Genomic DNA, 26,441 nt, shown 5'->3' with positions numbered 1-26,441 from the left:
CTTAATGTCATTTTAGGCCTGTGTTTGTTAAGCCTTCATGTATACGTGCACTGTCATCCAGGTGACATTTACTGTGAGCACAAGGAAACTGAAATAATGAGGGAGTCAATTTTCCTTGTATTCATTATGAATATGTAAATCAAGAATCCCAGAGATGGAATAAAATAGGTGATTGCCTGATTAGAGAAAAGCATGTTTATATTAGGTATATATCTAATAGAGTGAAACACTGAATAGTTTTTCATTATCAGTGTATATAAGATTCCCTTACGATCCCATCCACTATCAAACACTTGATTTGTTTCCCCTCTACAGAATATGCTGGCTGCAAAGCCTAAAAGTCTTTAGAATGTGCTGTAAAAAAAAAAAGATCCAGATGGCCAAATTTGGATTTTTATGCAGAAGAGATGGGAAAGCTGCATTCAGCTGCTATTTCAACTAAATGAGATGAGAATTAGATCCCAGAAGAGAGGTTGCTGTGAGATGGAGAAATTGTGTGAGAAAGAAGCATCCATTACACAGTACACTGATCAATACAGAATGTGAACTGACAACATTAAGTAGTTGCAATCAGAAATGCCATTGCTTTTACAATAGTGTATGTAATGAGTGTGTAGGGTAAGAAGTGGTTTTGAATATCTTTTCTCTTTTCCCCCCACACAAGTGTTTGGTAGGCATGCTGCTTTTCTATTGGTGCAGTGGCCCTATAGTAATTCATGTATAAAACATTAGTTCTTTTAATCTCTTTCTGTAGCCCATATAGCTGTAAAGAAGCCCCATGTGTTTTGATTTATATCCCTGATGGACACACAAAGGAAATGCCAACATCTGGCTCAAAAGAGAAGACAAAAGCAGAAACTGCAAAGAAAGAGGTAAATAAGGTTTTTAGGAAAGGCTTTCGTAAATAACATTACTATTATATTTTTTTAAAAAGGAAACACTGAGAACTTGCTTCTGTTTTCAAAGGCTAGTTCAGCTTCAAAGGTAAAGTCTGCTCCACTTGTTGCTGATGTCTGTATTCCAGCCTCTGCTCCATCTGAGGACCCCCTGGTCTTTTACAACAGAGTGTCTGCTCAGGGTGATGTAGTTCGTGATTTGAAAGGTAAAAAGGCTGCAAAGGAAGATATTGATGCAGCTGTGAAACAGCTATTGGCCTTGAAGGTGGAATACAAGGAGAAGACAGGTCAGGAGTATAAGCCTGGAAATCCTCCTGTAGCAGTGCCAAATGTTTTTTCGACACCTCAGATCTCCAGCAATCTGGACAGCAAAGCTCTTTATGATAAAGTAGCTGAGCAAGGGGAGGTGGTCAGAAAACTGAAAGCTGAGAGAGCACCTAAGGTAGGGGTTTTTTTGGTTGTTTGGTTGTTTTTAAAGAAACTAGTTAAGAGACTAGTATTTCATGAATATTTGTATAGTTTAACGTTCTTTCCCAGGATGTAAGTGAACATATGTTTTTTCCTCCCTTGCTTTCATTAAGTTCACTTGGGTTGGGTTCCTCTAGGACCTTTGTTCTCAAGTGTTGTTCTCCAAGTAGCACTGATGTGATTAATTCTGTCCCAATAATATTTATGAGGAATGTTAATTAGGTCCCTTAGATGTGAGCAGAACTGTTACATTTTCCAGATTTTTGTTCTTCTCAGAAACCAGTCTTCCCACCCAAACCAAATACGGAATGTCAAACTGGTCCCTGGCAAAAGTTTTCAGTCATAGTCTGTTTCCCTCATTCTACACAACATTTTTCAAAAGTGATTGAATTAGGTCAACCATTTGGAATCTACCAGTTCAAGAAGGAGTTTCCCTGCTTAAAATTGTTCATAAATATATAAATGTAAAAATTGATAAGCACTTGCTGATTTTTCTCTTTTGACTGCAGTTTTTGGTGAGTATATGGAACTATTTTGAACAACAGGAAAGCCGATCACAAAAAGAAGGAAAACTTTTTTGACATTTCCTGCTTAGTGATTAAATATTTTGGCAATTAGGCTTTCTTTGTGGCATTAAAGAATCTAAATGAAGGCACATATCTACATATTGTAGCTCTAGTAGTACTGTATTCTAGAGGACTGTTGCAAATGTACAAAGCAAAATATTTCTAATAGGCATTCGTTTGCCTAGCATAGTGGAGCTCTGGTCCATGACTGGGGTTCCGAATTTCTGCAACAATACATATAAATGTCTGAGGCTTTACTTTCAAAAGTAAATGGTTTTTTCTTTACCAGATCTACTCAAATTGTGGTGAACTAATAGTTATAAATAGCCTATGAAAATACAATACTCGAGGTTTTGTATACTTGGTATTACTTCTTATAAAAAAAGGATCTGTTGTTCAGTCCAACTTATCTTATTCTTTCTACAACTTTCTTTCCCCCCCTTTCTCTTCCTGCTTCAGGATCAGATAGGTGCTGCTGTGAAAGTGCTTCTAATGCTAAAAGCAGACTATAAACAACAGACAGGCCGGGAATACCAACCTGAAAACCCACCTGCTGTGCTCATTCCTTCTCCTGTTCCTACTTTTCCAATAGACAGCAAATTTCTATACAGTAACGTAGCTGAACAAGGTGAAGTGGTTCGCAGACTTAAATCAGAGAACACTTCAAAGGTATCATGACACTGAATACTAAAGGCTTCTTAATGGAAAGAGAGACATTGAGCTTAGTTTAAGCCCTAACTGTAGGTTTTGTTGAACTTGTTTCTGTTCCCATTAGGTTCTGTATTTTCATTATTTTATTTTTTTTTTAATTTCAATTAGGTTCTTTAATTCTCCAACATTGTTTTATTTGGCTTCACAACAGTCTTGTGCTAGTCCATGAGAACCAGAAAGGGAAACTAACTAGATCATTTTTATTGTGCAAGCTAAATGAACTACATGACATAGACATAAATGATGAAAAGCAAGCTGTAGTGCTTAAACTAATCGAGAGTGGGGTGAATAACCGAAATTTTGTTGTTGATTTATTGACAGCCCCCATTTAATATTTTTCAGTTAATAGTCTAACCTACTTGGCCCCCAATCCTGCAATGTACTGAACGTGGCTGGACTGTTGTGCCCACATGGGGCCAAGTTGACTTCACTGGGGAGCCATGAATGTGTGACTGCTGTATGATTGGATCCTTAGTGTGTGACTTGTTGCAGTAGGTCTGACAAACAAAAGTAAAATTACAAAGAGCCAAATCCTACTTCCCTTATTAGAGATTTGTTCGTTCCTGGGATCTGCTTGTGAGAGTCAGGCAAACAGAATTTGGCCCTAAGGTAGTGTGTTACAGCAGTTAGCGTAGTGCAGGGGTTCTCAGACTGGGGATTGGAACCCCTCCAGGGGTCAGGAGATTATTATGGGGGGTCACGAGCAGTCAGCCTTCACCCCAAACCCTGTTTTGCCTCCAGCATTTATAACGCTGTTAAATATATTAAGTGTTGAATTGATAAGGGGTGGGAGGAGTGTCACACTCAGAGGCTTTCTGTGTGAAAGGGGTCACCAGTAAAAAAAAAAAAAAAGTATCTCCAATTATTATTATCTCCTAGAACTGGAAGGGACCTTGAAAGGTCATCAAGTCCAGCCCCTTGCCTTCACTAGCAGGACCAAGTATTTGATTTTTGCTCCAGATCCTTAAGTGGCCCCCTCAAGGTTTGAACTCATAAGCCTGGATTTAGCAGGCCAATGCTCAAACCACTGAGCTATCTCTCCCCCTACAAAAGTTTGAGAACCAATGTTGTAGTGCTACTCTAGTAAAGATTGTGTTATCTTTTCCATTATTTTGTTTCTACCTTTACCTACATCTTGTGTTCTTTTCTTGCTTCAGGATCAGATAGATGCTGCTGTGAGAGTGCTTTTAACATTAAAGGCAGAATATAAACAAAAAACAGGTCAAGAATACGAACCTGGAAATCCACTTACAGATCCTCCTCTTACATACTCTTCTGCTGCTACTCTTCCTTCTCCTGTATCCTGCAATAATTTGACACCCTCTAGCTCAATAGACAGCAAAACTCTTTATGATAATGTAGCTGAACAAGGGGAGGTGGTTCGCAAACTCAAAGCAGAGAAAGCTTCAAAGGTATAATAGTGGTAAATATAGAGTTTCTTCAATTTTAACTCTTCCACATTTTACCACTGGGTGGAAATCTTCCACCAAGTAACCCTGAACTAATTCTCCTAAATTGTTGTTCTGCCTCTGACATTTAAAGCACCAATCTTGTGTTCAATCCAGTGAAGTATTCCTGTATCTCAGAAGAGGTTTGCAGTTCTAAAATTCTTCTCTTACCATCACAGTCCCACTATATGTGAAAAGTCGGACTGGCACGTGGACGGAGGAATCAGTGCTCAAATTCCATCCTGGTCGTGCAGTTAATTTTAAAACAGTGTAACGTGGTATGGTGTGGGGAGAACAGAAGTACCTTTAGTTCAAACTACCAAAGTAATGAGGCTTTCCCTAGCCACAGAATGAATTTAAAAGGAAAATCTGTTTCCTTGAGTTATAGCACCAAGAAGAAGCAAGAGAGCAAAATTCATCTGCTCTCAGAATCTGCTGGTCTCTCTGAATACCCTCCTTGATCTTATTTCCTCCTGAAGGAGGAAAGGCTTTTTCACTTTCTTCAGTGTTCTGCTATAACCCTTGTTAATAGATTGCTGTTAACAAGATGATCAGAGAGCTCCATTCTGCTTCAATCCTGGTAGCACTCAACATTGTGTGATGGCTGTTCTTTTCATTCTGTAACCACCACACACCTTTTGCTTATGGCCAGATACAGATTGGATTCCGCTGCCTGCCCAGTTTTATTTGTTGCCTTTTCTTAGTAGAGAAAAAAGATTTTTTCTTAGCCTACTTTTGAATCCTCTCCAGTGACCATTGAATTTTTTTTGTCTTCCCCGTAGGATAAAGTAGATGAAGCAGTGAAACTCCTCCTTTCTCTGAAAGCAGAGTATAAAGAAAAGACTGGGCAGGACTACAAGCCAGGACACGTGTCAGCAACTCAGATATCTGCTTCACCCCAAACAACAAACACAGAAATCAGTGGCCCAGACGCACCAGAAGCTAAAGCTCTGTTTAACAAGGTGGCTTGTCAAGGAGAAGAAGTCCGTAAACTAAAAGCAGGAAAAGCAGAAAAGGTAAACTTTTTAAAAACACAACTTCCTTAAAAATAACCTTAGACATCTGTTGATGTTAGAGCAGGGCTAGTGATGTGTGCGTGGGGAGATGTCAGTCACCACTAGGGGCTGGGGCTAGGGCTAGGGCTGGGAGTGTGAGCAAATGACTTTGTCCCTCTTGCTCGCAATTCAGCATGCCTGGCATGGAGGTAAGTGTGGGGCAGAGCAGAATGTCCCCTCGGGCAGAGCAGAATGTAGCAGTCTGCCTGCTTAGTGGAGTGTTCCCATTGTTCTGAGTGAATTTTCCCCCCAAGAGTGTAAAAGTAAAACCGTATAAGTAAAAGAGGTGTAAAAGTTTTAGGGCTCCTTTATATTGCCAGAGTGGTATAAAGGAGCCTTATTGTAAATGACAGTATGACCTTATAAATATTTAAAGAGTTCTTTAGTGATTAGAACTGGTCTAAATTTTGGGCTGAAAAATTCTCCTATCAAAATGTGCTCCATGAGCTATTTGCTACTGACCTTTCTGGAGATGGTCAGTAGCCAATATAAATTGTGAGTTTGATTCCCTAGCCCTCACTTGCTCTTCAGTTGCGTATGATGTAATACTGAGCATATGGCTGCATATATTTGTTGACTAATAACTAGAAATAAAGGGTCAAACCTAGCTACATTACTTAGACAAAGGGGGTTGGGGGATTTTTTCCACTGCTCCTCACTACCATTCTCCATCCATTGTATTGTAGTTTAAATAAATTACCAAAATAATTGAAACTGGTGTGATTATGTTGCGTTATTTTGACAAATATGGTATTTTACAAATTCTGCATACTTTATGCAGAATTTAATTTTTTGTCGCAGAATTTCCCCAGGAATAGAAGATGTAGCGTGTGTATATATATAGAGAGAGAGCGCGCACACGAGAACGAACATCTGTAGGTCCATTTACACCTGTGATTCATATTGATTTCTCTTTGTTTGTTCTTCCATGGGAATGACTTCAAACCAAAGGATAAAATAGATACAGCAGTGCAGGAACTGCTTCAACTGAAGGCCCAGTACAAGTCTCTTGCAGGACTAGACTATAAACCTGTCTCTGCCATTGGGGTTGAGGATAAAGACAAGAGAAAAAAAGAGAAGGAGAACAAGTCTGAAAAGCAGAATAAGCAACAGAAACAGAGTGATACTCAGAAGAAAGACTATCAGAAAGACCAGGGTGGTAATGGCCTCTCCTCAGATGGTCCAGGAGAAGGTCAAGGGCCTAAGAAACAGACCAGGTAAAGAAATTAGCGATCTATTTGCAGGAAATCTAATTTGGGAGGGCTGAGCAGAGCTAAATCAAGAGCAATATTTTTACATTTTTAGTTATCAGTTGGTAGTGTGGGAATACACAATGCCACATTCCATTAATAAATTTTTTCCATCATGTTCATTTCTAATTTATAGTTAATATAAGGAGGGAATAAAACCCTTATACTGTAAATTACATACTATAAAATAAGCACCATATTCCTTACAAATATTACATATTATTGGCAGAGATGGTGGAGAATCAGAAACTATGCAAGAAAACTGGATTCTGCAGTCTTAAACCTGATCTGAGCACCTAATACGTGATCTACTGTCATTGACTTTGCTAGGAGTTGATGGAGCTCAGCTTCGTGCAAGATCTTGCTATTATTGCTAATATGGTTTATTTTGGTTGAGGTGGTAGGATTAATCTTTCGTTTGAAATAAAACTAATATTTTTTCTGAGGCAAAAAGCCTTCTGAGAGCAAGCAAGTTAGTTACCTTAACAGCTTCACAAAACTCTAGCCAAACAATAGCATTAGTGAAGCTATGAAACTTAGGGTTTAAAAGAAACAAACTTAAGTGTCTGGATCAGCCTTATGCTCCAATCAGGCTTTTATTTGGACGTTTTAATTTCACAGCTTGATGCATTGAGGCATGTAACTGTGGTGCAGGGGGGATCTAAACAGGAACAGCTGAGATTTGTATGAATGCTCCTCTTGTCTTGTTAGAGAGGGAGCATCGTGATCTGAAACAAGTTAAATTTGGGAGGGGTAGGTTTTGGAAGGATAGGCTAAAAAGGGTGTTTGCAGATCACTGAAGTAAATATGCTTTAACATTTAACCAAAGATTTTTAATTACATTAAAAGGGACTTTTCCCCCAAAAAAACATTAAAGCATGCAGCTTTATTGCTACCTTCACCACTTGACAGTGACCTAAACTACAGGGTTTTGTTCTTTTAAAATTCCATAGGCTCGGTCTAGAAGCTAAAAAAGAAGAAAATCTTTCTGATTGGTTTTCTCAGGTAAGTGTGCATCACTTTGAATTAAGGAGTTGTTTCACTTCACCTATTTCACAAAACTATGGATTTTTTTTGGCCACTCCTTTATTTTTTTTTTGGTAATATAACTCCTGTTCCTTAAGTTGCTTTCTGCATTTTTCTTTAATTTCTGGACATCTGTTTCCAAGTTTTGTGTAACCTTGTGAAGCTATAAGTTATATAATGGTCGCGTACTTAAAAAAACCAAACCCTTATTCATTAAATATGTTCTGGCAGTGAAACACTAAGGATCTTGGTAAGTATTTGATGGATGTTAGTTAGCAGTCTGAGTTTAGCTCAGGATGGTTTGTAACCAAAAGTTTCTACCATTTTTTATGGGAGATCAGTACGAAATGAGTTTGACCTTAATACAGTGCTTCAGGTAGTCCTGGTAGGGCAGCGTTTGAGGGACGTTGATGGGGCATGGAGGGAAGCTTACAGTACCGGATTTCTGGATAGATAGACTGTCTCCACCACTGTCAAACTGGCAGGTTTCACCAACCCTGACATCTGCCACAATTAATGAATAATATGTTTGATGGCCTTTTGTAGTGAGTGAAGAACATTGATCATTAAAATGGCCTATGCTTGTTTTTTCTTAGGGTGAGGGAGCGATTGACCACCTGCATTCCCTCATTAAGATCTAAGGACCCCTTACATTTCCCACCCTATTACTCACGTTCAAGGTCCTGCATTGACACTCTTTATCTCTTTGGATTAAGGAACTGTATCAAAATCCTTGCAGAACCAATTATTACCACTCCATAATTGGTCATAGAGGTGATCTGTAAGTGATGCCAGAAAATATGCACTTTTCCCTGTAGTATCTGAGCCTCTACCTTTTCTGCACCAACCCCTCCATTTCTTGGGAGGAAATTATTAAATATAATTGTTAAATCTTTGTTTACAAGCTCTCTTTGGGTTTTTTGGTTTTAAATTGCAGCCATTTTAAACTGCTGATTGATCAACTTATTGTGAGCGAGTGTCATTAGGTTTAAATTATTGTAGTGCTTTTTTGTGCATGCAAATATAACTTTTTAATATCTTAAAAATATCTTCTTGACAGGTGATCACAAAATCAGAGATGATTGAATACTACGATGTGAGTGGCTGCTACATTCTTCGTCCATGGACTTTTTTCATTTGGGAAACCATCAAGGATTTTTTCGATGGTGAGATCAAGAAACTTGGTGTAGAAAACTGCTACTTTCCCATGTTTGTGTCTCAGGCTGCTCTGGAGAAAGAGAAGACTCATATTGCTGACTTTGCCCCTGAGGTACACATCAGAATTCTGTTTACTCCACTCATGCACTACAGCTAACTTTAGCTAAACTGTTTCTTATTAAAAACTAAGGACCGTGCTCAGATAAATGATGTAGGCAGATATTTTTATATTCTTACAACTAGAAGCTGTGCAAACAACTTTTGCTGCTGCTCCTAGTCCAGTAGGCAATGTCAAATATAAAACAGTTAAAAGTTTGTAAACCCTTCTTTGATATTGTTTTTGGAAGGGGCTTGGAAGTCTACTTTCCATTACGAAGAGGGAAAGGAATCTATGCAGGTGTCTGTCAGTTCTTGTTGGAACAATTATTTCAATACTGCTTAGATTTGATTATATTGTTAGTTAATGAAGGTGATAGGGAACCTAGAACTTTAAGATCTATTTTTATTTTAAATAAAAATAAATCAAGTTGAAGAAAACTTAATATTTTAAATGTTTAGGTTGCTTGGGTTACGAGATCTGGTAAAACAGAGCTGGCTGAACCAATTGCTGTACGTCCTACAAGTGAAACAGGTAAGACGCTAACTTGCAAGTAATCAGCAGTTTCTGAATGAGTAAGTGCTACAGCAGAATCCTTTTGTGGTTTTGAGACCAGTTGGTGGTCTAATAGGTAGGACACTATGTTGAACATTGGAAAAATCTTGCAGGAAAAAAATTCAATTTTCATCACAACTTGAAACATTTCTAAATTTTTCCAATAAACTAGCTATAAGTTTCATTTACACACAAATCGCAAATTATTTAAAGTTTTCTTATTTAATACTTTCAAAAGCCCTTTGACTGGAATTTTCTTTAATATTTTGAAGTTTTGGGGATGAAAGGTTTTTATTCAATTTTGCTTTTAAGAAAAAAAGTCATTTTCGTTGTTCATTTTGTATTTTACCTTATGGACCTCTTTTTTCATTAATATTCAGATTGTAAAGTCATTAAATATAACTAAGATACAAAAGTGGAGCAACTCAGTTAAATATGATACAATTTAGTATACTGTAATATGATTGTGTGCTATCATGAAAATTTCTTATTTAACTGATTGTATGTATGAATCTAGATGCATCTAAATATTCTAGTCTTAGTGAAGGGCAGTGATTTAATAATATGAAAACTAACTGCATGTAAAAAGTAGCTAGGTTTCCCCTTCACCTTCGTAAAAAGTCACTAAAGTAGATGTGTTTTGATTTCTGGGTAAGTGTGAAACCATTTTTGCTTCAGACCAGCAGCAAGCCACATATTTACCTGAGGAGTTGGAGCGAAGCAAAAGTATTCCTTTCTTTAAGGTTATGTGTCCATTGCAGAATTTCGCTTGTGTGGGACAGAAGATGTGAAGAGTGAAATCCTCACAAGGGAGCACAAAGTATGTATGTTATAGTTCCTCAGATAATTAAAAAAATTTTTTTTTTGTTCTCTTCTTTTGCAGTAATGTATCCTGCCTTTGCAAAGTGGGTGCAGTCACATAGAGATCTTCCTATAAAGGTTAATCAGTGGTGCAACGTAGTGGTAGGTGCATTTAGTCAACCATTTGTTTTTTAAAAGTGAAGCACATCACAGGAAATTTGGTATACTTAAAATCTTTTCTAAATTTATTAGGACAATCGTTCCATAAGAGATGGCATCATATCAATATTAATCAAAATATAAGCGATTAAGATTTTCATTTTGTAATGTGTTTTGGCATGTAGGCCTAGGTATATGCTTTATTAATAATTAAATAAAATACTAGTTTAAAAGGATCACATTGTGAAAGTATGTTTAACTCCTTTATTTAAAAAAATCCAAACTTCTTCTTTTTTAATCTCAAAATTTGGGATTTGCAGAGTGGCATACAAGTGAAAAATTGAGTTTTGATCAATGCCAAAGAAATAGCTTTTTAAAAAACTTAATCTAAGTAGTTCACGGTTATGCTACTGAATTTGAATTTTTTTTTTGAAAAAGTTCCTTTTCTTGGCAGCGTTGGGAGTTCAAACATCCTCAGCCTTTCCTGCGCACTCGTGAGTTCCTTTGGCAGGAAGGACACACAGCATTTGCTACGTATGAAGATGCAGCAGAAGAGGTACAAAGCACTGAATGTTTTTAACTATTACTGATCTTTGCTTTCAGAAAGTGACCTGACTCTGTAACAGTACAGGATTTATACTTATGAAAGAGAGACAAGGTGGGTGAGATAATCTTTAGCTGACCAATGGTCACTGCTTCCTAATGTACTTGAGTTAGTTTGCCACCAATTTTACTGCCCACTCCCCCTCCCCCAAAGTGTCTGTTGGTTCCAGGAGTGCACTTTGCTACAAGAGGAAATTAGTATCCTGTCTATTTGTTTCTCCCCCACTGTGACATCATTGGGAACAGAGTGGATTTCTCATCCCTTATATCGCAAATTTGCCCCTCCTATAAAGCTCCCAAACAGTCCTTTGGTCAGATCCTCTACAGATCTTCTTTTGCAGGCTTCAGGATGAAGCCCTTACCCTTTGACATCGTGAAGTCTCCTGCCCTTTCCTAGACTCTGCCTGGACAGACTCACAGCAAGTCCCACTATTTCCTTCAGAATGATGGAAACAGACCTGTTATGCCCAGCATGGTTTGTTAGCTGCCTGCGGTTCCCATGATTGCTGGCCTGAAGTCCCAGTATTTTTTTTAACTTAAAAAAAAAAAAAATTGGACTTTTCAAGTTGGGGTTTTTTAATTTAAATTAGTTTTGTTAAATTTGAAAATGACAGCCTATGTGAAGCCTAAACTCTGAGTAGAGTCTTGGAGTTACGAGCACCAGAGTTGCGACCTGACCAGTCAACCAGACACCTCATTTGGAACCGGATACATAATTAGGCAACACCAAGCCGCCCATCCCCCCGTCCCTTGCGCCAAAAAAAGCAAATACAGTACAATATTTTGTTAAATTATATTTTAGCAGTTTACATTTTTCTTCTGCATAGTAAAGTTTCAAAGCTATATGAAGTCAATGTTCTGTCGTGAACTTTTGAAAGAGTTGCAACGTTTTGTTCAGAATTGCAAACATTTCAGAGTTATGAGCAACCTCCATTCCCAGGTGTTTTGCAGCTCTGAGGTTCTGCTGTGGTGTTATCTGTTGAAATAATTTAAATTCAGTGCAAAACATAATATTAAGCTAGTAAAAATTTGCTGGCTAAGCACCAGAACCAGTGTGTTGAAGCGCTAACCCAGCTTTTGAAAGCAGTAGCCTCTCTTGCAACTGTTCAGTTCAATGACTTTTTTTCATTCAAAGTTAAGAAATTGGTTGAGTTTTGAAAAAGCAGAAAAGTTCGTTTTCCTCTTCCTTTCTATGCATGAAAACTATGTGGAAGAGGCTTCAATCTACTTGTTTATAGAATCTTGAAGGACTGAGTGACAAGAAATAATAAGTTCAGATCACTAACTAAGATAACTGATTTATTAAACAAAGGAAGATATATATTATCAATGGATAGACGTTTTTCTTATGTATTCAGCTTATTTAAGGTAGTTTTATTTAATAAAAAAAACTTGAAATGCTGTTTCAGCACATTTTTAATGAAATTTGAATTTCCATTCAAATTGGTCTTGACACACATGACTATTTAAAATTTTAATCTAGTAAAAAGTTAGGCTATGTAATTGCTTAAATATTATTGATACAGTATATACTCCTGGTTAGCAAAAAGTAGTACCAAATTTAATGTAAAGGCTTTGTATAGTTTAAAATCAACACATTTTAATGGTTATCAATCTTTATTTAGAAAAATAACTAAAAAGTACAAATCTAAAATTTAAAATTTATAATTTTAATCAAGATTTCCTGCTTGCGGATTTAAGTAATGATTAAAATTGTTGATTTTAAATCAATCCTTCCTGGCCTATACAACTTTATTTCCTCAAGTATATCATATGCATGACATTTCAGTGCGGTTTAACTACCCGGAAAATTTGAAGTGTCTGTGAAGTTAGTACACCTCTACCCCGATATAGCTGTCCTTGGGAGCCAAAAAATCTTACCGCGTTATAGGTGAAACCGAGTTATATTGAACTTGCTTTGATCTGCTGGAGCACGCAGCGCTGCCCGCTTCCCTCCTCCTCCCCTCCCTCCGGAGCGCTGCTTTACTGTGTTATAGCCGAATTCTTGTTCTATCAGGTCGGTTATATTGGGGTAGAGGTATATTTAAAGAAGAGGTGACACAGGATTCTCACTTTTGTAAAGTATCAACTTATAATGAATTATAACTGACAAACTAGTTAATTGACTTTTCAGTTTTCAATGTACATTACATGCACAAACAGGGATGATATGCCATATCTTCAAATATAACAAGCTTTGAATCCCTGTTTTGATTTGTTTTGCACTTAATTACATATGGAGTCTGACTGACACCGGTGTAATAATGACTCTTTGTTTAATGGTTTCTAGGCTTAAATATTTGTTTTACAGAAAACATCTATAAAACCTCAAAATGAGTGAAAAGTAACATTGCTCTTTAGTTTTATTTGAAGAGAAAAGACAAGTAGGATGTTCAGGTTTTTATACAGTTGTAGGCCAGTCACACCATTCAGCAATATTTTGAATTTAGAAAATGTTTGAAGAGTAACTCAGTAAATCCAAATCACTGAAGTAACTTAAAGGTTTTAATCATAGGTATTGCAGATTCTTGATCTCTATGCTCGGGTGTATGAAGAACTCCTGGCAATACCTATTGTGAAAGGAAGAAAAACTGAGAAAGAGAAATTTGCAGGTGGAGACTATACAACCACTGTGGAAGCATATGTATCTGCCAGTGGAAGAGCTATCCAGGTATATATTAATACATTTTTTTTTCCACTATTTTTGAAAGAAAGGACAGCAAAAAGGGTTGTTGCTGACCTTACACTTAGCAGTCAGTGTAAATTTCTATTGAGCAGAGACTTCTATATGTGTCTTTCAGGGAGCAACATCGCACCATCTGGGGCAGAATTTTTCAAAAATGTTTGAGATCGTATTTGAAGATCCCAAGATACCAGGAGAAAAACAGTTTGCCTATCAAAACTCTTGGGGCCTTTCAACTCGGACCATTGGTGTGATGACATTGATCCATGGAGATAATATGGGCTTGGTGCTACCACCTCGGGTAGCTTGTATTCAGGTGTGTAAAAATGACTTGTCTAATTGGTTCAGATGGTGTAACTTTACCTCAGTCAAACAGCCTCACCTCTTTTCCTTTCCTGTCTTGCAATGGGATTAATCAATATTGTCTGTTGGATGCCTGATGAAAAGAACTTTTTTTAATGTAGGGGTACTGAAAATAATACTTGTAGAGCATTCTGTATGCAATCAGTAAGAGTTGTCAGGTTGGTTCTCGAGTTATATTACTTGTGATAGAAAATTTAGAAGATATCGCTTGTCTGTCTACCCAAAATTAGATTATTTGTAATACTTGGTGAAAGTTTCTTAAATAGGGGTTTCGAAAGACGTTAACCAGATTTAGCACCACAACACTGTTTCCTTAAACATACCACATCCTCAACTCAACACTTTAAGGTTGATTCTTTTGGTATTTTTGGTATGGTACATTACAATAATTGGGAACAACTTTTTCCATTACTGTATATATCTTTTTTTCTTTTTACTTGCGTCATGTCACAGGTTGTAATTATTCCTTGTGGCATCACAAATTCTCTTTCTGAAGAGGACAAAGAGGCACTGATGAAGAAATGTAATGAATATCTTAAAAGGCTGCTCCGTGTCAATGTCCGCGTACGTGCTGATTTAAGAGACAACTATTCACCTGGTTGGAAGTTCAATCACTGGGAGCTTAAGGTAAATTTCTTTTCAGTAGATCTTAATGTATGTTCATGTGGACTTTTTTGTATTCTCTGCAGGCAAATATTTTCTGTCTAAAGTCCATTGAAAAATGGTCAATTGTTGATACAGCATGAATCACCACCACCCCTCCCCCACCAAAACCAGTCCCAGGGCGTCCTCTATCCCAGACACCCATCCCCTCCCTGAGCCCATCCATGGGCCCCGCCAGCCCAGACACCTGCTCCCTTACCCCTCAGAGCCCCAAGATCCAGAGGGAGAAACCGCCTGATGCTGGCTCTCAGGCTTGCACGGAGTTTGTTTTGCACTGCCACCACCTTCCTTAAGGGTGTGAGGGGAACTGGAGCTGTTAAACACTAACTCTCTCCTTCTCCCTCTGGCGCTCTCTTCTGTGTGTGACCTGGGCTCTGCTGGGTCCAGCGGTCTCTAGTTGCAGCCAGCAGCACTGCAGCCCATTTCTGTGGGAGGAAAGGAAATTCTGTGCAAAAAACATTAATTTCTGTAAAACTCTGCATTGCACGTTTGTAAAATTCTGCCAAGAGTAACACTAGCTAATGATATCCTAGTTGAGCAAAATGGAAAATACAAGATCGTCTTGCATGGTACCACTAAATAAAGAACACTTTTTATTTATCAGAAAGGCAACTACTTCATCACTCAAATACTATGGTTAAAAGTAGCTTCAGTCCTCAGGAAAACAGAGAAACTGCATATAAACAAGATATCTGAAAAGTGAAGAGAATAAAGCAGACCAAGTATCAAGAACGGGATTAAATAAAATGTACATTACACTATACAGAAAGTGATGAGAAATTACAGTAAGACAAAATGGGGCTCTATGGCATTAGAGCTGGACGTTTGTGTAAATGTTCAAATGTCAAACTTCAGTATAAGATGATGCAGGAACCTCCTATGCAGTCCAAAGAGTCTTGAAAAAAATCTCGCATTGCACCTAAAGAGTGAAAATGTCACACTTTATCCTAAAGCTCCATTTCTGAGTAGTGTGTTAAAGGTTAATAGATTATGGTTATAATAAACAGTTAATTGTTACAGAGAGTCCAACAGAGGCAATAGGTTGATTACTACCTTGGCTTACAATCTATTATAATACCTTCTGATATGCTTAAAAATCTGTTTATAAATCCTTTATAAATGATTCATAAGTGCAACCAAAAATGTCATGAAAAATGTCGGTCTAAAATGCGACTCCAGAGCCATTTTGAGAAGTAAGAGACTTAATATTTGAGTGTTTGTGCTCCCAGTATGGAATCTGTTCCCCCCCTCCCACCCTTATAGTTGCAGTAATGAAACAAGATTCATAAATACTTCTATTTTTAAGTGTTTGAATTTTTTGCTCACAAAATTGAGGGGAATTTGTGCTCACTTGAGCCTGGTGTGATATAGGCAGGCACTGTGTGTGCTTTCACACACAACTTTGTTTATAGACCTCTTTTGACTTCTACAAAACTTATGCCATTCCAGTCTGATACCTCTTAAACAGAGATGTGCTACTTATACCAAATTGTTTGGTGATAGTCTTTCTTTTTCGTTTGCAAAGTATGATAGAATTTCAATCTTAGTTTCCAGAGAAGACAGCCCAGTGCATTAGCTTGCTATCCTAGAGAGAACTTTTCTTTGTCAGAATGTTACAGTATGAAAATGGTATGATGTTAAGGCTGTGATTTACAGGAAAACAGCACTTATTTTGCTTAGTCCCACTAAGTTCACAGGGTAAGAAGTGCTTTTCACCATGAACAAACTAGAAAGGAAGTGTGTATGTTTTTTTCGGGGGGAGGGCAGGGTTATATTTAGTTTTAAATTCCAAGTGAGACTTCTGAGGTTCTGGAGGATGCCAACTTGCTGACTTGTTTAATATTGTATAATTACGTAGTGTCCAGAGGTGCTAAGTGTCTTTGCTGCTCTGTTGCACTGGACACCTTCTAGACTTTTGGAGACAGTTCCTGCCCTAAAGACCTTACAGTCTGAGAAGTTTTATGACAATAGCTGTGTGTGAGACTCCTGCAAAGAGACTTCAGTCTGTGAGAAGGTCGCAGGTAGCTTCTATGGTGGCTTCTTCAATCCCTTTACAGCGTCCACTTGCTGAGCACTGCTCTTCATTAACTCAAACTCTGCATGTGACCATTTCCATGCCTCTTACTAATGAGGTGCATCAGTCTTCAGGCAGAGCTACACTACAAATTTACATCGGCGCAGCTGCAGCGCGTCAGGTGAAGATGCTCAAAGGCGAAGGGAGAGAGCTCGCCCTTCAACTTAATAGCTACCGCCTCTTGCGGAGGTGGAGTTATGTCACTGGGAGAAGCTCTCTCACCAGCATAGTGCTGTCTACATGTGGGGTTAAGTTCGGTATAGTTACGTAACTCAGGAGTGTGGATTTTTCCCACACCTGAACAATGCAGGTTTATGGAAGTAAGTATGTAGTGTAGACCAGCCTGAGAGCAAAGAGGTGGAGATACTGGGTATTCTCCCAGAATCTCAAATGGCATTTTGTAGATGAAAAAACAATATTATTGTTACAAGTTTATATGATGCCAGGTGCTGATAGCATTTTGGTACCTTTACATCTGGCTTGGAATAGAAGTAAACGTTTCCCTGTGTGTATAAGGAGTTGAAAAGTCACAGGCCCTTTGTCATAAGGTTTAAAAAGCAATGGAAATATTAAGTAATTAACTTCTCTTAGGCCTTCAAGTGTTCTACCACCATCAGTATTAACATTTAGTGAAGCTGTTTTCAAGAATCTTTTTTAAAACTTTGTGCTAATACCGTTTAAACATGCTGTGCCAGGCCAATATTAGAATAAATCATTTATTGTAGAGTTATATTGGGTATAAATTAGTAAACCTATATTTAATTGTAATTTTAACAATCCTCTGTAATTAGGTCAGTTAGGTTCTAGTTGTTTTAGAATAGTGTCTAAATATGGTTGAAATGCCAGTGTACATAACAAACACTTAAATCAACAACCACCTGAAAAAATAATCATTAGGTGGAGCACACGGGCAAGGATGGTTGCATGTGAAAGAGGAGCTTGGATAAACAAGTATATACAAAGTTCTTCTCTTTTCCAGATTCTCTTTCCCACCACCATCACTGGTAGCCCAGTCTGGGCATGGGTATGCAAAGGATTTTCTAATCCTCATCTTTTCTTTCAGTTTCTTTTACCCTCAAGGAGGTCAAACTTCCAGCAATTGAAAACAAAGTGGTGATTCCACTGCATTATTGATCATAACGTTGTTTGAACACAATAAAATTCTGTTTGCTGTGGGAGAATCTATATTTCTTTCAGAAAGGAAAAGGCCTAACACCTGTGCTAGCTAATAAACAGCCACATCCACAAATTATTCCCTCTTGACTGGCTGCTGAAAATGTAAATCTAAATAGATTGTTTTGGGAACTTAGCTGGGAGGGATATTGTATGTATTTTAGCATACTGAAAGCATTTTGTATTGTTTTTATTTTTTGTTTAAAGAAAAGGACTCTTAATTTGACCTTTTATTTATTATACTGCACTATACAATACTGCAGTCTGCTGTAACAGGTCCTTTGTAACTTCCATTTCAACAGTCCATAGAAGAACAGTGTGCTTAAACATATAAGTAAAATTAAATACCTTAAGTCCAGGAGACGTGCAAGAGATTGGGAGCTTTTCTAGGGAACTCCCCATAGGTAGCCATCTTTTATTCACATGTATAGCGTCATCTGGAAAGGACTCATCCAAATGAAAGAAGGCTGTTTCTATTTCCTGTTTCAAACACTATCAGAAGAGTGTAAAATGAGCGTAATTCAAGTTCATAAAAACCTTGCAGTAGTATTGTGGTAAGGCGAAACAATCAATACAGCTTTAGGTTTGCCCCAATCCTGAATTTTTTCAGGTATTAAGACAGCAAAATAATTCTCTTGTTAATCATATGATTGTATGAGAGCGAGACAAAGAGAAATAAAAATCATGTCAAGTGAATCCATTCTGAAAAAAGCATCTTAGTGGATGAACTGTACTCTTTTGAGAATGACTGACTGGTTCTGCAGTTTACACTAATTTTTATTGCATTATTTTTGCTTGTAGGGTGTTCCCATCAGGCTTGAAGTGGGACCACGAGATATGAAGAACGGTCAGTTTGTAGCTGTCAGAAGAGACACAGGACAGAAGTTGACCTTCGCGGAACATGAGGCAGAGGATAAACTCAGACACATTTTGGAGGAAATCCATGCTAACCTTTACAACAAGTTAGTCTACAAGGGAATAAATCATATGCCATCTGTGACTGAAACGACTTTATTTTAACTGTAGAAGAGATTTCTTCATATTCAGATTTAACTGGAGAGAGAGTCATCAAGACAAGTCTTTCTGTGCACTGTTTCATTTTTCAGTTTGAGAAGCTCATTCTGATTGTCTCAAAAAGTTTCCCAAATGTGCCTGTGAAATAGAATTTTCAAATGTTAGCAGCCCTTCAAGTTCAGATCTTATGATATGATACTGACATCTAAAAATGAGCCCCCTGTACTTTTTTGATGCAGTGATACTATGCAAAATTGTAGTGCTGGAAGACTTTTAGAATTTGTTCAAAAAACCAAAATTCTTTGATAATATTGGTGCTTACGTCTAGCTCTAAGGTAAAATTTTCAAAAGCACCAAAGTTCCATTTTCAAAAATGAGTGACACTTTGGCACCTACATCATATTGACTTTCACTGGTACATAGGCTCTTAAATCACTTAGGCCCTTTTGAAAATTATATCTGTAGTTACTACATATGGAAAATCTCTGTAATGAGGTGATGCATAAGAATATGATTTTCATATTCTTGAGGCCTGTATATGTGAGGTGCAGGGTTGTCAAGTGTGGTAAAGACAGTCCTGCTATTCTGATTTGAAGACATTATAAGATCATCCTTGATATAAACCTGTTTATATTTGTAGTATCAATTGACTAAGGTGTTTGAATGTCAGAAAATTACCTTCCCAAAGAGGTAAATGAGATTTGATATTCCCGAGAGTTAGGTTTAGCTTTCAAACATTATTATAGTACCTTCCACTCAATTACAGCAGTCTTAACCAGGAAATCAACTTCACTGGCACATCTCGGAGGTGATCTTGGTGATGCTTAACTTTTCTGTGGCTTCATCTCCTGCTGATTCTGCCAGAGTTTTCAGTCCCTTCACACCGTGATACACGCTGAAAACATATGACATGCTGTCCTGCCTGTTCTTGGCTAGTATTTTGTTCTTTTCACATTGGCTGCATAGGCTGAGCATATTGCAGCTGCCCCTGCTGTGCTCACTCAGACATTAACCTCAGTTGCAAACCAAATAGTAGTGCCATCTCCCAACCCTTTGGGCTTGTCTAATAGTGTGATGGAACTGCAACAGCCTGAAGAGAGAGTTGTCTTTTAATTCATCAGAATTTCTTCTTTGAGGAACAAAAGCAGTAGACGAATATCCTGATTAAGAACTGTATTTGTACTTTTTTCTCTTGTAATTTGGTGTTTGATGGCTCGGCACAGTTGGTTCAGATGGTGACTTCACTTAGAAGATGAATACTCATGTCTGTCTTTACTAAATGTATTTTCTTGTCTTAGAGCTTTTGAAGACCTAACAAATCATATGGTGGTGGCCAATAATATGGAAGACTTTCAAAAAGAACTTGAAGCAGGAAAGGTAAGGAGGTTCTGAATATACTGAAGTCTGAATAAGTACAAGTTGTAATCAAATTTGCTCATACATGGGGAACTTTTCATGTAGAGGTTGGCAACAAACTGTAACTTTCCCAAATGCTACAGGAGTTCCGGTTGCTATCTGCGTACTAGAGCACAGTTTTGATTAAAATTTTGCACACTACTAGTCTTTAAAATATTATGTTCAGGCATTAGAGAAACTTTACATACCTGTTATCAAACGACATGATTTATTTAAAATGAGTATACTCCTTTTTCAGCAGGCAGTGACCTTAGTAGATCTTAATACAAATATCTTTTATTTGGATTAAGATAAAATACTATAATTATTCCCCTATAAATAGTTTAAAAAAAAAAAAAAAAGTCCAAAGAATGTACTACTTGCATCAATGAAAATTGGCCTTTCCAACCTGAACAGAAGCCATTGAGTGCATTGACAGGTGCAGGGCATCAAGAAATTAAGATTGATCATCAGAATAACTGATAATATAACAGGACTGAGTTATTAAATTCCCTTGTAAGGGCACTAGCAACTTTATGAAAAATTTTTAGTTTTGGTGGAGCAATTGAAGTTTAGATCAGCGGTTAAGACTGTATTTCTAATGTTTAAGAAATATTTTATTCTTCCCTGGAGGTGCACATTGAACTACCATTGATTGACTTAAGGAGATCCTGTTCCTGAAGTTCTATTACCCAGATCTCCCAGCATGTGAAAATATTTGAATAAATGTTCTTGAAGACTCTATCTAGTTAACAACTAAGATTCCCTGTTGGTGAAAGACTTCAACTGAGAAATAATACGAAAGGAAAAAATGTGGGGTGCCAAGTTGGCTCTACTCTTAAAATAACCATACGCTCTTGCTGAACATGTTCTTTAAGGGATTGGTATAGGGCCAGTGGGATTTATGCTGAATAGAAAAAAACAAAATTATTAGCAAACTCATGTATTACTTTACCACCATCCACCCCCTTATTCTTTTTTCCTATAATTTGTGTATCTCAAGCTCATTTGCATATTGTCTTAAATTAGATTGTAAACTTTTCAAAGAGTCTGACTCTGTGTGTCTGTACAGCAACTAGTGCTATAGAGACCCTGACCTTGAATGGGATATATTTCTGCCCTCAAAATGTGGTGATTTAAAAAAAAAAAAAAAAAATCTGACTTGCCATCACCCCAGAAGCTAAATATACATCAAGTTATTTTGAACCTTCTCAAAAAGATTTTTGTGCTCAGCCAGCTGGTTCTGAAGTAACATTTCACTAATGCAAACCTTTTCCAAAGCCGGCTTGGCCTACTTGATGTTAGCTATAAAGACCTCTTTGTCCCACAAATAATCACAACCATTTTATTACATATTGATGCAACATCAATTTATGCTTTTAAAAACCACCCTCGGCCTCTGGTGGCCTACAGAACAAAGGAGAAATGTGAAAAACGCAGGCTTTCCCAGAATGTTGGGAGATGTGGTAAATTTAAGATATGTCTAATGTGCAGCCCTGCAGTGGCAGAGCTGTCCCATACAGCTGTAGCACATCTGGTGAAGACACACTGTGCTGACAGGAAAGAGCTCTCTCGTCAGCATTTAAAAAAAAACCAAAAAAACCCCCCCACCTCTGCGAGAGGCAGTAGCTATGTCTACAGGAGAAACTCTCCCGCCAACACAGCACTGTGCACACGAATGCTTATGTTGATGTAATTTCTGTTGCTTGGAGAGATGGAATATTCAGGTCCTTGAGTGACATAAGTTTTGACGACGTAGGCTGCAGTACAGACATAGCCTTAGTTACAAAATAAGCTAAGGAAAAATCCATAAAAAGCAAAAATGCAGCTTAAAGCAAATATATAAAAAACGTAATGGTATTTTGAGCAAACTCTCATTATGGATTAAAGGCTCACCAGGATCTCCTGACATTTGCTTCCACGTCAAAGCCCCAAATCACAATAACTCTTACTTCTGTGAAGAAGAGCTGGGAAGGGAGTAATATCCAACCTTGAACACCCCACCTCCCTTCACTTATTCAGAAGCAGATGTTGGAGAGCACCATGAGAAATTACTAACCTAGCTAGCTCTGCATGTGGGATAGTACTAGATCATAGATTTCAAACTTGTAAATAAAACAGCTAAACTAGTTACACTTTATGGCATGGAAAATAAACAGTGTAGTGAACATCTTTGATTTGGAAAAGGAAACGTTCCACCTCTGAAGTTACAAGCTCTTATCTGAGTACCTGGATCTGAAGAATTAAAAGTTTGAGGCACTTCATCTCACGTATATATTAATGTTTGTGTCCTTTTTTTGTATGCTATTGTACAAAACAGGTAATGTATATAAAAGTAGTAATTTTTCATGGAAACCCTCTTATTCAAATCTCTCAGTTAAAACTTGACTATGTTGTATTGACCACAGTCTAAAAGGAGATTTCCCAAGCTGATTTTTTCCAGGCTAATTTCCCATGTCTTCCTGTATTTGGTGTGATTAACCCCTTAGACCATACAGTCTTTGAGATGTGGACTCTTTGCTTTTGTGTCTTAAGTAATAACTACATGCAATGTTTAATGAAAGCTGCATGAATGATCTACAACAGCACTTAAACAAAACCCACATTTAGCAAACTAGAAAGATCAATACAAGCACAGAATATTAGGAACTAACATTAGACACTTACTAGTCCCTCCTCCAAATTACAGAAAATGAAAAAAGCTAATAAAAATCTATATTTCCCCAAAGACTAAATGGGAGTTTTGTCCAAAGAGGAAAAAGTGTGTTGCATAACACAGCCCAACAAATTTATTTAGGCTTCGCGGAGGGGGGAAGAGAAGAGAACAGAAGTATATGGAGCAGATGTGCACTTAAGACTTTTTGACATTTTAGCAACTCACTTTCAGCTGTTGTCTTTGCCTCGGTTTTCCATAATCTTTTAAAAATATTTTCTTGGCTTTACATTAACACTTCCTAACTTCTACTGTTAATCTTTTCACTTCATGTACTTTAAGTGAAACATCCCTGGAAAACCTAGAACAGTTATACCTCTGAAACAGAAATTTGCTCCCCGGTTAAGTTTAAAAATACTGAACAATTTAAGTGGGCTGAAGTAGTTAAAGATGATTTAACAATATGCTTACTGCATCTTGTATTGCCTAAGTGCTTAATATCTTGTCTTGTATATCCGATGTTCATTCTTAGTGTTTATGTAAGAAGAAAATATGCTGGTGACAGTTCTCTTTACCTTAATGAAAATACTGAAATAAGTCTCTTCATAATGTTGTTCCTCAGAAAATAGGAATGTATAGCACTGATACTATAAATTATAGTGGGACACTTCATTGGGAAAGCATTTCTTTAAAGTACGTAAATAGGTGTTGCTCTGTAATCCAGTAGAGATACAGGAATCGAGATTTTTTTCTTTTAAAAAAAATAGCCTGCATATCCAGAGCTAGGAGAGAAATTTTTTGACACCTTTTCATAGATGTTAAAATATCCTGTTGCTAAATTTCTAATAAGCTAGCAACCATCACTCTTCAAATTCTGTTGTGAATTTGCGCTAGAGTTCTACTGCATTTCACTACAAACGGGCAACTGTCACTGTATATTTTCAGGATGAAAAGGCTATATAAAAACCCTTTTGAGCTGTATTAATTTTACCTTTGATTGTGGTTATCATTAAGTTGAACCTTTCTGGTTTAGAGTGGGGCAGAGGGCTGGACTACATAACCTCTTCAGGTCCTTTGCAGCCCTACATTTCTTTGATTCTATGAGCTAACTTTGTCATAATAGGTAAACTATTCTGCTTTACAATAAAAGGATGTCCGACTTTCAGAAGAACTTTCCACCTACGAGCTCGTTTAGGCATGATTATGCAGCCAGATTGTCAAAAGTGCTCCGCATTCAACCACTCCCACTGTGCTCTTTTGAAAACCTGATTCCTGTTGGGGTGCTGAGCACTATCAAAAATCTGGTCTTCAATGTCTGAAGTGTTAGGCCTATAATGGTAGGGTTTGGGAGTCTCTCCTAAAATAATGCCTGTTTTGCTTTCACTGTATACTCTGCATCTTTCTTTCTTTTCAGATTGTGCAGATTCCCTTTTGTGGGGAAATGGAGTGTGAGGACTGGATCAAGAAAACTACTGCCAGGTAAACTATGTAACTGTTGAATTCAAGAGAACTTACATTTAACTTTCAAGTTGGGTATCTGAGTATAAAACAACATGAAAGTAACATTTCTTTAGAGCAGTGATACTCAAACCTCAGTGGTTCAGGAGCAAAATTACCAATCAACATTATCCAGAAGAGCCACAGTAGTTTGAATTCATAGTTTCATTTATTATATTACTGTAAATTATTCTCACAGCAAAATGGCTGACAGAGTAGTGTTGTTTTATCAACTACAGTTGGTTAGAATATAAGAACAGCCATACTGGGTCAGACCAAAGGTCCATCTAGCCCAATATCCTGTCTTCCAAGAGTGGCCAATGCCAGGTGCCCCAGAGAGAATGAACAGAACAGGTGATCATCAAGTGATCCATCCCCTGTCGCCCATTCCCAGCTTCTGGCAAACAGAGGCCAGGGACAGCCTGGTTAATAATGTAGTAGAAATATCCTGATTGGTTAATAATTAAATCACACAATGTTTTAATATCATGTGCTGCAGAGACCCACAGGAGGCACATTTAAGAGCCACTTGCGGCTCGCAAGCCTCAGTCTTAGTATCACTGCTTTAAAGAGACCCTCCTCATAGGATTCTCACTTTTGGGTCGGGTCTTGTACTCCAAGACAGAGCATTATTACTCCCTTAGCCTCAAAGTTTTTACTCAATGAAGTACTCACTGTGTGTGAGATTTCTTTCTTGTAAATCTTTTGGGAATTAAGAATATTAAATTTCCTTTCTATTTCAGGGATCAAGATCTTGAGCCTGGTGCCCCGTCCATGGGAGCAAAAAGTCTCTGCATCCCCTTCAAACCTCTCTGCGAGCTGCAGCATGGAGCGAAATGTGTCTGTGGCAAGAACCCCGCCAAGTTCTATACCCTCTTTGGTCGTAGTTACTAGTGAACTACTACTAGTTACTTGTTCCTTATCTCTGAACTCAACTTTTTTTAATAAGACTGAAATCTCCCCAGATCTTATCAGTTTTGTGACTTTTTAAATAATTCAAAAAACAAAGCCATAAGAAACCATAAAAAACCCAGTCATCAGTCTTAGACTAGCAGTATTGCTCAGAATTTTCTGTAAACATCTCTAATAATAAATACATATTGTGAGCTATAACATGGTTCTATCTTTATTTTTGTGTTTAGTGGAAAGATTTGGGTTTTCTTTGCTTGGTTTCTCTTTTGGTTGTGGAGGGTGAGTGTGCTTTCATGTACACACAACACTTAGGTGAGGTGACGAAAAACCTGAAGTGTTGCAGATGATGTAACTAAACAAGGGTAAGGGTTAAACTATTCTGCACCATGGAGTGTTTGTATATTTTACAATGATAACGGTTTAGTTATAGCAAAGGGCTGGCAGCTAGGAATTCTAAACCATACTTGCCACTAATTTACTAGGTGTCTGGCTTTGAACAAGACACTTAATTTCTGTTCCTCAGTCTCTAAACGGGAGATGTTTACTTGTCTCTCATTGGTATTGCAAGGGTCAACGAATGTTAACCCTTGTAAAGTGCTTTGAAGATGCAATGGTATTGAGTGTTGAATATTTTGTCATGTTTTATATTTTGGCAAGTTCCCTCACAAATATCCTGTTTTTACCTCCATTCCTCTCTCCCACGGGTAAGTCTTTGAATGAAGCAGATAGGGAGTATCATGGGTCAGCAGAGCCCCCAAACCAGAGTAATAGGATGAGCCCCACCTCCACAGCGTGTTGCTCTGGAGATCATGAAAGCCACGTCTCCAGTCTTTAGTTGGTTGGAGTTCAGTCCTTTGGTGTGAAGAGTGAGTGGAGCCAGCGAGATGCTCCCTATTCTGACGCCTCTGAGTGAAAATCCACTTGGCATTTACTGCTTCTTGCACCAGTTTCCTGTGCACCTTCCCTTCACCATAGGGCTCTGATATATCCGAGGGAGGGAGGAATTAGCCAATGGCTAGGAGTGGGGTTCAGATGGCACAGGCTCAGTGGGCTTGTCCATTGCATTCCTGTGAATCCTTGGCAGCCTTGGCTTCCAAACCCAGCATCCTGGAGAGAGAATCAGAGGCCAGGTCTACACTGCGACTTTAAATCGGTTTAATGGCCGATATACCGATTTAACGCTGTACCCGTTCACACGACGTCGTCATTAATATCGAGTTA

The 26,441-nt window shown here is 37.8% G+C and overlaps 1 protein-coding gene across 4 annotated transcripts in view; it reads left to right on the top strand.

Annotated features, from left to right (window-relative positions):
* EPRS1 (glutamyl-prolyl-tRNA synthetase 1) overlaps nt 1-25,421 on the top strand; it is a 59,882-nt gene extending 34,461 nt beyond the window's left edge. For 2 of the 4 annotated variants that reach the window (XM_032801254.2, XM_032801246.2), the window contains 18 exons: nt 755-872; nt 967-1,338; nt 2,390-2,599; nt 3,799-4,053; nt 4,872-5,105; nt 6,096-6,361; nt 7,348-7,399; nt 8,481-8,690; nt 9,137-9,209; nt 10,114-10,193; nt 10,645-10,746; nt 13,309-13,464; nt 13,595-13,792; nt 14,293-14,466; nt 18,551-18,711; nt 20,062-20,140; nt 24,226-24,290; nt 25,052-25,293. In XM_032801254.2, coding sequence (XP_032657145.1) covers nt 755-872; nt 967-1,338; nt 2,390-2,599; nt 3,799-4,053; nt 4,872-5,105; nt 6,096-6,361; nt 7,348-7,399; nt 8,481-8,690; nt 9,137-9,209; nt 10,114-10,193; nt 10,645-10,746; nt 13,309-13,464; nt 13,595-13,792; nt 14,293-14,466; nt 18,551-18,711; nt 20,062-20,140; nt 24,226-24,290; nt 25,052-25,202 — 2,956 coding nt within the window. In that variant the 3' untranslated portion in view covers nt 25,203-25,293. Of the gene's footprint in view, nt 1-754; nt 873-966; nt 1,339-2,389; nt 2,600-3,798; nt 4,054-4,871; nt 5,106-6,095; nt 6,362-7,347; nt 7,400-8,480; nt 8,691-9,136; nt 9,210-10,113; nt 10,194-10,644; nt 10,747-13,308; nt 13,465-13,594; nt 13,793-14,292; nt 14,467-18,550; nt 18,712-20,061; nt 20,141-24,225; nt 24,291-25,051 lie in introns of all 4 variants that reach the window. The other 2 variants (XM_032801271.2, XM_032801262.2) reach the window with 1 other exon arrangement.
* Nucleotides 25,422-26,441: the final 1,020 nt, after the last annotated feature.

Source organism: Chelonoidis abingdonii, chromosome 3 (assembly GCF_003597395.2).
Source record: "Chelonoidis abingdonii isolate Lonesome George chromosome 3, CheloAbing_2.0, whole genome shotgun sequence".
In the NCBI taxonomy this organism is placed as follows: Eukaryota; Metazoa; Chordata; order Testudines; family Testudinidae; genus Chelonoidis; species Chelonoidis abingdonii.
The sequence above is the reverse complement of the archived record's forward strand: the minus strand, read 5'-3'. Positions and strand labels throughout refer to the sequence as shown.